Genomic DNA, 15,036 nt, shown 5'->3' with positions numbered 1-15,036 from the left:
ACAGTTATAGTTAAAAGTAAGCCATTGCAGTTACAGCAGTGTACCTGTAACGCATATGATTAACTATGATATAAGTGGACGCAGTTTATCGTTTCCACGTTCCTGTGCGCGGTTGAGAGAGAGAGAGAGAGAGAGAGAGAGAGAGAGATTGTTTGACAAAGAAGATGAAAGCCTGCTGACCACACCGTATATCTGTCTACCACGTCGCTGACACCTGAACATGATCAGCAGTACGGGGAAGGAGGAGAAGGAAAGATGACAAAGACAGGAAGGTAGAGAGTGCTCGGAGTCGATTGCTCTGCTGGCATAAGATGCCCTGTGAACTCTAAACACGCTCAGTATAAACGCGGAAAGCGACAAAATGGCGCTGTGCGCGAACCGGAACGACGCTGCTAACTTCTATGGTCATACGTATTTGACACAAACTCATTCGATTCTGCCGGTCCATATTATTGCGCATGCTACAGTTTATGCTGGTCGATTATGCATCAGCGATGTCAGCCGTCATAATGTCAATTCCAGCAACCTATCGGCGCGTTCTGAAAGAGCAAGGCCCAGCCCTATGGTCGCCCTGCATTGATCTGATTGACGAGCCAGTTAACCACAGACATTTTCACTAATGTGCTTCCACAAGTTGCTTGTATAAGAGATGAGGTAAAAGGCTATATGTTTTACCGTGGGCGGCTGAGAAGGACTAACAGCGTTCGTGGTCAGAGCTGCAGCGATACGCCATGCAAAGCTGCGCTCTAGTTTGCCTTGTTTCCTGCGTTGAAGGACAAGAAAACGAGATAATATTGTGATAAACCACGATGTAGAGCTGAGATTATTGGGGACGAATGGCGTATCTGTCTGTCACTTCCAGCATTTTTTTGTCCACGATCCTTCTTTAACAAACCCTCCTTAAAGCCAACCCATCCGTGACGTCACCATGCACCACCACAGGAGACAATAAATTCTTGCGGATAAGAATTTAGGGTTTGGGAGCGTGCGCTCTGCCAAGGCTATCGTTGTGCTTGCAGCAAACTTGCACTTACAGGTACTTCTGTTTGCTGGGGCAGGAAATCTGGCCGGGATTAGGTAGCGGCGTGAAGTGGCTTAGGCAGAGCCCTGCATTTAGAGAAGTGCACCCGCAGTGCTATGTAATATATCAGATGCGGTTCTGTGCTGGAGTTGTTTCCTACTTCCGTGGTTGCAGACATCCCCACTCTGCCTGCGATTATTTTACTCGCGAGAGCTTTTCTCCCGCGGGTAAAATAATCACGGAAACGCTCTATGGAAAAAAGGACGACAAGTTAAACACACGCTGCTGATCATAAAAGGGGATTCGAATTGTAGAAAGGCTAATTACCAAGACTCCGTACGCAGCGTAAATTGAATGTAGCACAGTACCCGCGTCTATACCAACACCAAGGCGGTTCGCGAATAGGCAATGAAGACCACAGATTCTACCGAGCTTAGTACCTTCTTGTCATGCCTGGAAGGTGCAGTGTTCTTAATCTGATTACCTCCTTTATTCCTTATCAACGCCTGGTGACACTCTTAACGACTTTCTGACTCTCTACTTTTTTATGATCTTTTTTTGAGTATATTTGGTCAAAATTTCTCACGTTTTCACAACATCAAATTTACGCAATGTTTACAAAAACGTGTAAACAAAATCTTCTTTCTGTATTCCGTTAACTTCCGTCTGGTGACCCAGCAAAATGCGGCGAAGTTTTCATATCAGTAAGTGAGAGCTTGAGCCCACTTTTTCTGTTTATTTCTCTGTCTTGACACGCATTCCTGTAAAAAAAAATTTAAAGCCATTTGAGCCATGTTCAAAAGCGCGCCAGAAACAAGTGACGCCACCTTGCGAAAGAAAAAAGAAGCGAGTTAGCGGCCGGGAGAAACGTAAAAATTCCTGCGCGAAGAATGTTGATGGGCGCCTTGTGAAGTGAGCAGTGCGTCCCGCCTTGGTAGAAAAGCACAGATTGAAACTATTGAAATATTCTGCTGGTAGCTCATTTGATCTGTGCTGCAATCGTGCATTGTTCACCGAATTATGCAACAAGAGCATCACTCCGTGACCTGTGCCGCGCTCTACTGATCGTCCGACAACGAGCGATGGCCTACAAAGAGGACACCCCGCCACAGTAGGCAGCAACACAAGTTGCGCTGTTCTCGCGATTCCGTCGACGTGCGAGGGCGGAAGAAGAACAGGGGAGAGCGCGGGCGAGGAGCGAAACACTAGGCAGTGGTGAGGTCACATAATGGCTCGGCGCCGTGCCTCGCGACGCCGACGTCGGCAGCTGCTGCTCGAGCCGCGCCAGGGAATCGCGGCGGAAAGCACGCCAGCAGCAGAGTTCGGCAGCTCGGTGGTTTCCTGATTGTATGTAGGCGCACTAGCTGCGGAAAGCCCGCAGCTCACGACAGCGCTGCATTTGCCCGCTTGCAGTCGCGCCGTGCGGCAGACGCACTCGCGCTCGGTGGCAGCCAGTGAGCTACCGAAGCGCAGCGTCGCGCGATTGAGGAAGTGCGCGACTGGCTGCCGCAATTTTCACGGAGGTCACGATTGAAACCGACGCCCAAGCCAGTGGCATGTGCTGTGTTTGTGTGCGCCTGTCGACGGGTTTTGAGCGAAGGCGGTGGTACGTCATCGTGCGGTCGTTGTCCTTGTCATGTTGTCGAGACGCCGATCTTGACGCGACGTGAGGTGTCGGAAGACGTATCAAAGGGTGCTCGGGGCCAGGACGGGCCTCCCCCGAAAATAAGATGGTGTGCGGTCTGGGAGTCATCAAGGGCGTCTTGTGCGCCCTCAACTTGACGATCTCGGTACGTAATGCATATTCACGCATAATTTATTGCGTAACAGGTACCCGGGAGAGCGGAATCACGGTGCTGGTTTGTTGCCATGAGCTCTTATGCAGCAAGGTCGCACGTATTTTCCCTTCAGCGCGCCGAGCGCGCCACTTGCAACACCTGGTGCAACGCACCGCCAGATCTCGTAGGGCGCACATGTATTCGGCATAGAGGCGCGGAAAGAAAATAAACGGACGCGCGTGTGATGCACCCAAGAGACATTCATCTTGTAGCGTTCGATCAATACATGAAGTTGGCTTGGTCCCCGCTGCTGTCTAGAGATTACGGTGTTGTAATGTTTCGTCTTTATCCCAAAACTCTGTATTCAGACAATCATACACTTCACGGATAAGCAATGCGTCTAAACACATAGCTTGCGTGGCAAGCAGCACAGATGGTTAATTCTTCGTGCGCACATATGCATAATGTGCATGTTTCACAGATGTGCTCATTCGCATTCTGCTATCTGCAGCTGCTGGGAGTGGCTGCGATTGTCGTGGCTGCCATTGTGCTCAACAATCCAAACCTCCATGATGTCAACGACCACTTGGGAAAATTCTCAAACTACCCAACTGCGGCCACATTTGCCCTTGTGGCAGGCGTCACAGTGCTACTGTTTGGCGTCTGCGGCTGCTGTGGGGCCTGCTTCGGCGTTGGTTGGCTTCTGCTTATGGTGTGTTCCTGTTTCTAGATTTATGCTAAATCATAGAACCCTTAATGTTATCTTCAGCTGGCCTTGTGCAATGCAAGCACTGTCTAGGCATGGCAGACTTGAACAAGGACACACATCAGCATAACAACTGCACATTTTGAGAAAAATTACTGAATCGAGTGCAAAATAAAGTGAAAAAGAAAAGGAAGATTAAAAGCAAATAAAGTAACATGAAACATATGGTACCTGCACAGTCGTGCCAGAGACTCTATGGGGTCTTCTACTAAGGGTTATCAGTATTCAAGTGCCGCTCATGGCAGATTAAATTTTATATAACCAGTACCACACTAAACTTTCAGTAGCGTATGTACTTGTTATTGCACCATATTTGTCTTTTCTTTTTTTACTATAATGTAGAGTAAATACTGAAGTTATATCAGACTGAAACAAATGAGCTGCTTCTCTTAAGCGTGGAACAACTACTCTTATGAGGAGCAAACTATACAATTAAAAGAACAAAATTATGTCTTTGTGTTCAAGTTTTCTTAACAAATAAAAAATGCAATATAGACAGCTTTTATTCTCGCTGCAAAACTTTATCTGTTTAGCACGTATGATAAAATCTGGTATTTCATTGCGAACTTTTTGCTTAGTGTACATTTATCCTATAGCTTTGTTGTTGTGGCACTTATAGTGTTTCACATTCTATTTGTTTTTGTTTCTCTCTGTTTTGTGCATATATATTGGTGTTATTGCTTCAGGTAAAGCGTAGTTTTAAGTCAGCACCAGAGTGCTTATTCCTTTTGCCCAAAGTCTGTTCTTCCTTCATCCTGTTTTTAAATCGTCTACCAACATGCCTAGCCATTTGTTCTACCACCTGAGTGTGCAATTGGCTAATAATTTGTGATTAGCTGTCATTCCTGCATCATGATAAGTAAGAAACTGAAATATATCTCTAGATGCATTTAACATCTAGCAAATGGTCAGAGAATTACATTTCCTGTTGACTATAATGCTCCTTGGCCAGTTATAGCACCTTTTTAAGGAATACAATGGGACACCTACCATATTAAAAGCTTGTGGTTTAAGCATGCAGACATACATAAAAAATATATTTTCATTACCTTTTTTTCAAGCATGTAGTGCTTGTTCCACAGGCTCAAAGTTAAAAACTCATGTTTTGCTCTGTAACCTAACCAGTCACCTTGAGCAATACTTTCAGATTTACGTGACGTGACACATCCAGCTTCATGTCTCAGTGGAACGATGGTCATCATGTCCATTGGCCTATCCTATAATAGCTTACCAAAAGTCAAATCATCAACCAAAAATAAGGCCTCTGCCGTGTGAAGTATAAAATTTATGCCTTTTCAGCGCTTTATTCCCATAGCACAGCAGGCAAATCATTGAGCTTTACTTAAACAAATAAATACATCTAATAGTCCTTAGCAGCTGTTTCACATACCAGCATTTAGCATCTCTTGAAAGCAGATGTCAATTGCAGCTGCACATAAAATTGCCAGCTGCAGAGACATTGCTTCTTGCCGTCAGCACTGGTTTCATGTTTTCATTGAAGTAATAAAAAGGCACTGTACAACTGCTGAACAGTATTGTAAAAATTGCTGTTGTACTGTACTACAACAAGTGCACATAACATTGTACTCGCATAAGCACTCTTTCATATTCTGCTTTTTGCACAACATTACAATATTAAATTAGTACAATATTAAAAATGGTATTTATGTCTTCCAATCCTACCTAGGATACCTCCATTTCTCTCATTGTTAAGTAACAATCTAGTGAAGCTGAAACCAGTCCTAACTCCTTTCTTTTCGTGGTGTTTTCTTTTCAGCTTGAACTGGTAACACATTCCATTCATTCTTCTGGAACCTAGCAAACAACAGGTTTATTCAAGTGGTGTTCGTTAGCCATACATATGTTCATAAATGCAACAGCACGTATCAATGCCTCAATCTTTTGTCCTCACTTCCAAATTGTAGATGGCAGTGAGTGCACAAACACAATGCTGTCCCAAAGGTTAAATGTTCATGCAGACGCTCGACCTGTAGTCTTATACACTGCATCCGAAAGCTTTGTCATACAACAGTTTTCATGTCTACCATTGTCAACATTGCAGTTTATCATCATCATGGCTGGCTTCGTGATTGTGGAAACGGTGGCGATGGGACTTGTCTGGAAGTATGCAAACAGTGCCGAAGTGAGTCCACGCATGCACCTGCTCTCTTTGTTCATTCTTCGCTTTTGACCACTGATAATGCAAGCCTGTCACTTGATCAAAGCACAGCTGTCACTTAGCCATAAGCCTGTCACTTAGTACAAGCACGGCTGTCACTTAGTCTGCGGAGAACACTCACATTTGACCGATTGTCCCAGCAGTGAATGTCCTTTCTTTTGCAGCTGGAAAACACCCTCACTTCAACATTGTACACGCTCATTGAAGCAAAGAAGAGTGGGCTGCCAAACTTCTTGCAAGACTTGCAGCAAGGCGTAAGTTTTTCTTTGTGCCTTCACTTTTTGACACACTAGAGTGCTCTCATGCATAGGATGCAGAACCATGCACTGGCACTTATTGCCAGCATGCTGCAGGCATGGACAGGCACGAGGGCGCAGGCATAACAGCATCAAGGGAAGGCCCTGTACATAAATAGTCATGCTGGGATGATGTCTTAGACATTCAAATTACACATAAAAATGGCTTTCTTTATAATTGTACCAAAAGCCAGTGTAATAATAAGTTACCCAGACAAGCAATAAAGCAACCACCCAACAAGAGCATGTTCAATTGTCAAATTAGCTGTGTATAAAAAAAATACCATATTTACTTATATAAACCCTGTGCTCTCATAAGGCTCGCACCCAGACTATAGAGTGCAAAAATTAGTAAAAAAAAAAGTATCACTAAGCATCAAACACATTCTAGCGTGCTCGTGAACTCTCACAAACCGCTATGAGGTGGCACTAGTGCATGTCAGAAAAATCTATCTGCACCTGTAAACATCTTCATAGTCGGCCACCGGTGGTTGCATTTATTTGCACGGAAGTCTGAGCATCATTTGAGGCGTCAGTGAGCAGCCATAAGCTTGCCTCCGGTAAAGCCCACACCCGATAAAAGTCCATTAAAAGAAAGTGCGGGCCTTCCGCGAGTAAATATGCTAAATAGAGTGAAACAGAAGGCGCACTAAACTGTGCACCAAGGTGTATATGGGTCGCTGTCCCTTTATTATGAAAGTAGAAAACATCTCTGCTTATTGTTTGTCTTATTGCAATCACTTGTGGGATAGCTTTAATAACACATGCATTTTTTATTACTTTATTAGTGTTTTCGTTAATGCTTGTCAATCCTGCACTAAATATACTGCATGTTTCCGGCCAGTTAAGCATACCTTTAACACTGCTTATTCTTCTGCCATAATTGCCTAGGCAAGTTTTTCGAGTCCCATGATAGGCATGCGTGAACACTAATATTTAAAAAAATTTAATTAAATGATAGGGTTTTACAAGCCAAAACCACGATTTAATTCCGAGGTACACCGTAGCGGGAGACTCTGGATTAATTTTGACCACCTGAGGTTCTTTAAAATGCACCTAAATCTGGGTATACGGGTGTTCTTTCATTATGTCCCTGTAGAAATGCGGCCGCCATGGCCGGGATTTGATCCCGTTACCTCGTGCTTAGCAGTGAAACACCAATGCCACTAAACAACCACGGCGGGTGAACATAATTTCATAATCTTTCATAATTCCAAATGTTTCTTCCATATTTTTTTAATGAAGTCAGCATGCTATTTAAAGTAACATTAGGAATGCCTTTATAGTACTTTTACTTCCAAAAGTATAGCACTTTTACAAAAAAATGCATGCAGAATCATGTCTTATACGACATTGTAATCGCGCGACCGATTTCTAAGCTTTTTTTCCTGATCTGCCTTGCGGTTTGATTAAAGCAGTCTCCAGAAGAAGCGTCAAGGAAGAACTGCTTTGAGCGATAAATCAAATGGTACGCTACAGCTGTTCGCGAACAAAAACTGAACGCAACCTGAGCTGTCCACGTAGCTAACTTTACGGGGAAGAGTGGTGCATCTCTGCTTTCGTTAGTTAACGATTCTGTTCATTTGTGGATTGCAGTTCCGATTTCGAAATCCTACCGATTGTTAAATGCTGCAACAGGAACAGATTTCTACCAGCCACTTCGTGAATTAGTAGCAAAGCATAATTGCCGCATTGCTCTACATGTGATAAGCGCATGTTGCATGGCATAGCATTGCGTCGAGGGCCACCAAACAGAATGCCTTTTTCTTGCTGTGAAAGCACGCATCAGTGCCTATAAAAGCAGATGTGGTGGTCGTTATGGAAATGATGCGCACACTGATCTGCATGGGCTGTGCCGAAACAGGCACGCTGCACCACAACATACGTACACAGAATAAGCCCTGACGCTAGGGCAGCATGTATTTAGCTGTTCAGCGTGCTGATGCCTAACACATCGTAACATTAAACAGGAAAAGATGAACGAGAAACATCGGATGTACTTTGATAAAGATACTGCTGGATCTGTGTGACGTACCTGTAAAAAAGTTGGAGGGAGATGTTGGATGTACCTTAGGCCACATCCTTATTTTTTTTTCTCTCTCTCTTCTTTTTTGTCAGAAATGTCTAACTCTTATTATGGTGAATGTAGGGAAGTATGCCACAAGATGATGACTCTGCATTTGTGCTTATTATGCATTGCCCATTTTCTTGCTACCTAGCTCTCATGCTGTGGTGCGAAAGGACCAGATGACTACCCACGGAATGGCTTTGAAATACCAGCAAGCTGCTACACAGAATCAAAGTCGTCACCGCCAGTGCTCCACAAAACGGTGAGAAGCATTCACACAGGCAAAACAGCTGCCTTGTATAAGGCAGCGAAAATATTCTGGAATTTATTGTATGTGTTCAATTTTTTTTTAAGTGTAGAGCAGGAATATTGCAGGGCATTAAAGTAGTTGTAGAGGGCCACCTAAAGAAAAAAATTAAGTGTCATTTTAAACAGCAATGAGTGAAAGGAATTGAGGGAACTGAGGGGCTTGATTATTAATAACCTAATGAAGCCAACAATTAAGGTTTCTTTGGCTTCATTGTCTGTTGGCTTCACATTGTTGTTCCCATAGAATTTCTCACTACATTACCTAGAGGGAATGTAGTGAGAATTTTCATCCCATGACAAGGCAAGGTCAAACGGCTAGGCCCTGTCCCCTTGCTTGTGTTTACCCGAATACCAGACTCGCAAAACACTATTGTGGTAGTAATCCTCCGGTGTAAAGGGACGGCCGGAAATGCGGAAATTCTGGCGCCAATCGGATAGCGACAGTCAGATGCACTGCAGCCACTCCGCTCGTCTGCTTCCTTAAAGAGGGATACGATGTCGCAGCTTGACATATTGCCAGTCACTACACTTTCAGCCCACAACGCAACAAAGGTGATTCATGGTGCTCACGAAAACACAGACCGACATTGACCTCGGAGCTCTCGTCAAGACTGAGCACGTTGCAACACAAGCGGACAATGCTTGCTATGTGCTGGAAGTGCTTAAGTGTAGTGAGAAATTGTTCTTGTGTGTTCTGTTTGTTACTTTCAGTTTATAGAAACAAATTGACTAACATTCCAACTATTGCAAACATCATTTGTTCACCATAAAGGTGGAAAAATTATTGATGACAGGCCCTGCGCAGCCAATCAGATAGATCACCCTGCTGACGTCAATTGGGTGATTTATGTCATATGGGTAAGGGTGGCTGAAAATTCCGTCGAGCAGTGTACTGCAATCGGCAGCGATGTACAGCTTTAAAACCTTATAATAAATTACATGCTTTAGGCGGAGCACTTAGATGCCTAAATGATCAGAAGGACCTTCTCTAACGACTCAGTACGTTTGTGCAAAATCGTCAAAATCGTTTCAGGGTCCCTTTAAAGTAATTCCCTCATGTAAGCTCCTTGCGTTTTGCATTTTCTGTGTCATTTGTTTGCAGCTATTCTGGGCTGTTTGGAACTGCAGGGTTACGCACTCAGAGGAAAACGCCTCATTAACATTCATATCCCTTTCTTATTCAGTTTTATATGACATTATTGAATAAAAGTGTCTTCAGTATGACGCTTCACAAAGGTAACTATTAATGAGACCACTTGGCAAGCCTTCATTCCAAATTAAAGCTGCTACAAGCACTTGAGCATTAACGTGCTTTGCCTAGAAGTGGACCATACTGTGGTTGTCAAAGCAACAGGCCAAGATTCTGGACCACTCGTATATTTGCATGTGCAGGACATAGTTTTGTCTCCTAGTCATCCCTCCTGTTTACTTTGTTCTACCACGTTTTCTGATGTTGACAACCACCCTCATAGGCACTCAATGCTAGCCAGATTGAAAGGAATGTTGCGTGTTGTTTCAGGGCTGTGGAGAAGCCATTGCCACATTTCTTGGTGAAGAGTCTCTCAAAATTGGTCTCCTGGTGCTAGGCATCGTGGTTGCCCAGGTGAGCTTACAAGAATATGTTTGTAAACTGTGGCAAAATGCAGTACAGAAAATGTTAAAAGGATTACGGACATATTATAAAAAATGAAAAGACTTTACCACAGGTTTCTCGCATGAAACATGATGATGCTTGGCATGTACTAAAAAGGTTGGGGAAAACTTCTACAGTCGACTTTTGTTAATTTTACTCCAGCTGATTCGAATTTTAGATTAATTCGATCCCGACCAAAGGTCTGGTCAATGACCATACAACTCTACAGGTCAAAACTTTTCAGTATTTCAATCCTGAAATTGGCCCTCACCGCATATTACAATTTCGACTGGCATGAACACACCTGACCCAAATAGTGATCACAGTTGTGATCCCAATAGCTGCAGCCTCTTCTTGACAATACTAGGGAATAGGGAATGCACCTGAGACACATTATTTCTTACTGAAAAGGCTAATTTTCAGCCTGCCCTAGGAAGATCTTCAAGTGAAACTGACAGCTCACAATGAATAATTGTCGTATTTACACAATTCAAACATGCGCCTCCTTTCTTCTTTCTGAGAAAATTAGTTGGAAAATTGCCTGCACGCTACAACTGGCTTCGAAATTGAAACCACGTTCGCAACAGCCTGCCTTCACAAGCCAGCATTATTGTCTTCACAAGATGGTGACAGAAAAAGATAGCTCGTAGAATTGTGACAATGATGCGCTGCATTCAGTCTTAAATTGCTGCAGCTCATTCAAAGGATGAGGTATTCTACACACCAGGCAAGTAACAGCAGAGTCACATCGCATATTTTCAGCACTCTGGAGACTCGCAGGCATCGCAAGACAAACTGGCGAAGTGCTTAGTCTAGGCATGGGTCACCATTCCATTTGCTATTCTAGCATTGTTGTTCAAGAAGCGCTGAATATCAAATGCAATGGGCCACAATGAGAGCAATGTGTCATGAACCACATACAGCGATAAAAAGCTGCCTGAAATTAACGACAATTAACATTAGCTATAAATAAATGTCCATTCTGTGAAGATTAGTTTCACTGGTGTCATCTTGTCCTGACTGCCAAGATCAGAGGCATTTCGATTGAAGTGGAGGCACGCAATTTTTTTTTTCTAATTGGGTGCACATTAGAATTGAATAAACACTACCAAAGGAAGCAGCGGTGTGTCTGGATGTTGTTTCTTTCTTCTTTCTTTTTAATTTCACATGCCAGATGATCACTCAATTCCATGAGTTCTGCCAAGGTCGAATTAACGGCATTCAGCTGCATTAAAGTATTTATGGCTTTCTTAAAACTTGCCAATATTTTTTCTAGGTCTTAGAGTAAGTAAGGATGTCTGAATGACTAAATATTCTAATTGAACAGAGCACCGAATATTTTATTTCTAACCAGAGTGAAAAAAAAAAGTAAATTAAAGACTGATAAGAAGTGAGGGAAAAGAAAGTGAAAAGAAAAATGATGTCGAAAATGCCATGTCAGTACTCCTTTAACTGGGACAGCAATGCATTTCATGACACCATTTGACTTGCATTCCTGGAAACCGGGGCTAGGCACAAGATGCAAAAGGTTTTGCTATAAGTACTGGTTGACTTGACATTTGCAATTAACTGCATGCCCCATTAAGAAAATAATAAGTTAATTAGTGATATTTTCTTTATAATAATATTGGCAGTTATTGCACAAATTCTGTTGTTACCCGTTGCTGTGAAGCGTCGTCAGAAAAAGTTCTTCTATCTTGAGTCCCATTTTTTAAAAATAATCTGAAACATTCGTCACATATGCACGACATAATCAGGAACCAGAGAGATTATGTTTGCCTGTATCAAGCATTCTTTAAGCATATTGTTAGGAATGAGTCACTAGTTATTGATTATAGTGGTCTGACCGTGCTTATATGATTCCCTAGCTTATTTTTGAGGCAAGCTAAATGTAGGTTGAAGGACTCTTATAAGCGTTGCAACCTCGTGAAGGCATATGGTTATGGTGAAGCTATGGCTGTAATCATATAGTGATAAGCTATGCATTGTCGACCATTGGTTTAAGTACTTTCACGATTCAAAACCTATTTGTTTTTGCCCCTATTAGTGCAGTAGCTGTCTGGAGTGATAAGGGCATTTTCTTAGCCGTAATAACTGCCTTGTGGATAGACATTGGGTATTTGCAGTGTGAGAGCATGCAGTTTCATTACTTTATTATTTACTGCTTGCAATATCAAAATGTGTAATTACTAGCAGAAGAATGGAAAGATTCCTGAATTCCTGAATAGGAAACCTGGTTGATGTTTTTGAAAACAGCAAGTTTTTCAGTATCACTGTATTTCTCTTCCTGCTTCACATGAATTCTTTTCCATCTGTTTGCAGGTGGTTGCTATATCACTGGCAATATTTCTATATTGCAAGCTGTAGACAGCTGCAAAATTTGGTGTGGCATTTGCCAGTCTCTAGACCTGTTGGTCAAGGTGCATTTCTTTTTCATTCCTGTGACGACAGTGCTTTTGTGCCGCCGAAGTCACAAAGTTTTGTCCTGTAGCCACAATTACAGCTGCTGTAATGGGTTCTCTCGTGGAATGTTTAGCCATCTTGTAAAGTGCCTCTTGTTTAGAAACGCTCACCAAATAACAAAATTATTGCAGAAGTACAAAATGTGAATGTGCAAACGTGCATCTCCTTATATTAATAAGCATTTAATTTTTGCTTGTGTATGCATGCTTTTAGGTGCCTTACGTGCTGTACTTAATGTTGCTGATGAATACCATGGCCCAATTAACTTGGCAATATTTATGAATATAGTTTACAGCCCGATGTTGTGCCACTTCACTGTTTGTCGCAGCAGAAATCCAGCAACTACTACTTTCTTCAATGAGGATCTGCCTATTTCTTTGTGATGCCTTTTACATTGACACCTATACAAAAGTGGAAAAGGTGCCTATATAATGCACACATCATGCCACCATCTTTAGCATATTCAGTATACAGTACGTCTAGTACAGCCAACTAGTTAAATGCCTTAAGCTTGCTATAACTTGAAATCTTGTTTAGCTGATGATTTTCCTATCCTAGAATTCAAATGCAGCTTGAACCATTAAGAGACACCTTGGCACAGAGTGTGTTTGCAGACTCATTGCTTGTGTCATATTCTTTCGAACGATTTCTGGTGTCTCCAATATTATTTCATCACATGTGAAGCAGACATTGTCATGAAATCTGTGCTTACGAGTAATTCAGTCCCTAGTCATGAAAATGGGTAGTTGTACAGAAAGCAGACTTGCTAACCTCTTGAAATGCACAAATAAGTACTGTGCTGTCCAGAGAGAAAGCGACATATTTTTTTATGAAGCACCTAATGTGTGCCGTGGTTTTTGCTTGTTGTGCCTTCTTTGTATGATATGCGCATTTGGTCTGAGCCTGACTTCCAAGCAAGCATAGCACTGTATATAAGTGTGCTAGGTATCCCAAAGCATCTTTTCCCACACTCCGCACCTGTTTAACAAAGGCACCTAGTCAGGATCATGCTTCCTAACAGAGAGCTATTTAACCCAATGTTCATTTATCAAAGATCATTGTTTAGAGACCAAACATGGACTCTGTTAATTTACATTAGTGTTTGTTGTTGTACGAGTTGTGCATTTTATCAGTCCAGATTTGCTTGTGTAAATGTTTTGAGTTTATTGATAAGACATGAACTGTACACTTTTTTAGTTGTAGCATACTTGCACGTGTGAGTATCTCATTCATGTTTTCTTTCACGACTTGTAATGCACGCAGCAAGAATCGGCCGTTGCGGTGAAAAAAATGTGACAATCAGGCTGAAATCCCTCCTGCACTGTTGTTTAATCGTATTTCCAAGAGCTTTATATGTGGCATTTCTTTGTGTTTTAAATGTTATTCTTTCTCTGCATTTGTGAGAAAGGTCATTTGCAGCTGGAATTAACCATGGCCATGCAAGCAGCTGGTTCCTCCGAATTATACAAAGGCACAGATGATGTCGCATATTTTATATAAAATGTTTCCTGCAATAAAATTATGCAAAGACGAAAGGAAATTCTGCTGCCTTCTCTTTGATTTTGTGCCCTTCATGTTGACTATTAGCAGCGTCAAGCTTGTAGTGCAGGCATATTTCCTTTTATGTACACTGAGACTTCGATCTAACAAGTATGGATATAGTGAAGGAAACCTAAAGCGTTTCTTGTCGACATCTACATGTATCTAATATATGCTTATAATGACTACCGAACATAAAGGTACTTTCCTGTCAGATGCAACTTTATTATAATGAGTTTCAACTGTACTAGTCTTTTCTCCTCACACTGCAGCATACTGTAAAATTCCAAGTAGGCGCTCTGCATACCCTCCCCCCCTCCCCCCCTTCGGGCTTGGGGATAATATTGCGAAAGTTAAGGAGAGGGTACCTGATCAAGCTGGCTGCAAAACTTAAAAGAACTGGCAACTGGCCAGAATCTGTTGTGAGGCAATGATGGAAATAAAATGACCATGATTTATAGTGATCGACTTCAGCATCCTGTTCGAGATGTAAGTAGGATATGTGGTTTTAAATTAACAAAGGAATCCTCAAAATCAAAGTGTCGCAACCTGGTGTTGAAATCTTGGTGTTCCTGATGTAGTATATCAGAGTGCTGTACATCGGTCGGTTGTTCTTATGTATAGCATACTTACTGCTTAAGATTGCAGTTCATATATTATTAGACACTTGCACTTTACTCTATTCGTATTGAAATTTGTAAAGAAAGTCTATGCTATCGAGCGGCACATGCTATTCGCAATGCATGGCGGTGCACATATATGCGCACAAGGTTTTTGAGAAGTACCCAGATTCGTGTGGTCTCCCCGTGAGATACAAAATGCCATCGACTAGTTGTGCCGTAAATTGGTGCCAGCGCTACAATATTAATGCATGCGTGGCTACGGCAACACGCATCATGTGTAAAAGTGTCACTTTGCTTTCAAGAACTTGGCTTGGCTAAAAAAACTCTCTCGACTAGTTAATGGCCAAAGTAGTTGGACAGG

At 42.3% G+C, this 15,036-nt stretch overlaps 1 protein-coding gene across 1 annotated transcript; it reads left to right on the top strand.

Moving 5' to 3' along the window:
• The first annotated feature begins 2,167 nt into the window (after positions 1-2,167).
• On the top strand, positions 2,168-14,053 carry LOC139057398 (23 kDa integral membrane protein-like). Its single transcript, XM_070535482.1, has 7 exons — positions 2,168-2,811; positions 3,311-3,511; positions 5,628-5,708; positions 5,909-5,998; positions 8,260-8,370; positions 9,937-10,020; positions 12,373-14,053. Exons 1-7 carry the CDS (start codon positions 2,752-2,754, stop codon positions 12,415-12,417), a joined length of 672 nt encoding a protein of 223 aa, XP_070391583.1. The 5' UTR covers positions 2,168-2,751; the 3' UTR covers positions 12,418-14,053.
• The last annotated feature ends 983 nt before the right edge of the window (positions 14,054-15,036 follow it).

The sequence above is a fragment of the Dermacentor albipictus genome, chromosome 3 (genome assembly GCF_038994185.2).
Source record: "Dermacentor albipictus isolate Rhodes 1998 colony chromosome 3, USDA_Dalb.pri_finalv2, whole genome shotgun sequence".
Taxonomy (NCBI): domain Eukaryota; kingdom Metazoa; phylum Arthropoda; class Arachnida; order Ixodida; family Ixodidae; genus Dermacentor; species Dermacentor albipictus.
This window is presented reverse-complemented; position numbering and strand designations above follow the sequence as displayed.

Bases quoted from the DNA above. Each gene is read 5' to 3' on its own strand.
- LOC139057398 (XM_070535482.1), top strand. From the start codon at position 2,752: ATGGTGTGCGGTCTGGGAGTCATCAAGGGCGTCTTGTGCGCCCTCAAC. The intron at 3,512-5,627 runs GTGTGTTCCTGT...TCAACATTGCAG, and splicing joins TTGGTTGGCTTCTGCTTATG to TTTATCATCATCATGGCTGG. The intron at 8,371-9,936 runs GTGAGAAGCATT...GTGTTGTTTCAG, and splicing joins CGCCAGTGCTCCACAAAACG to GGCTGTGGAGAAGCCATTGC.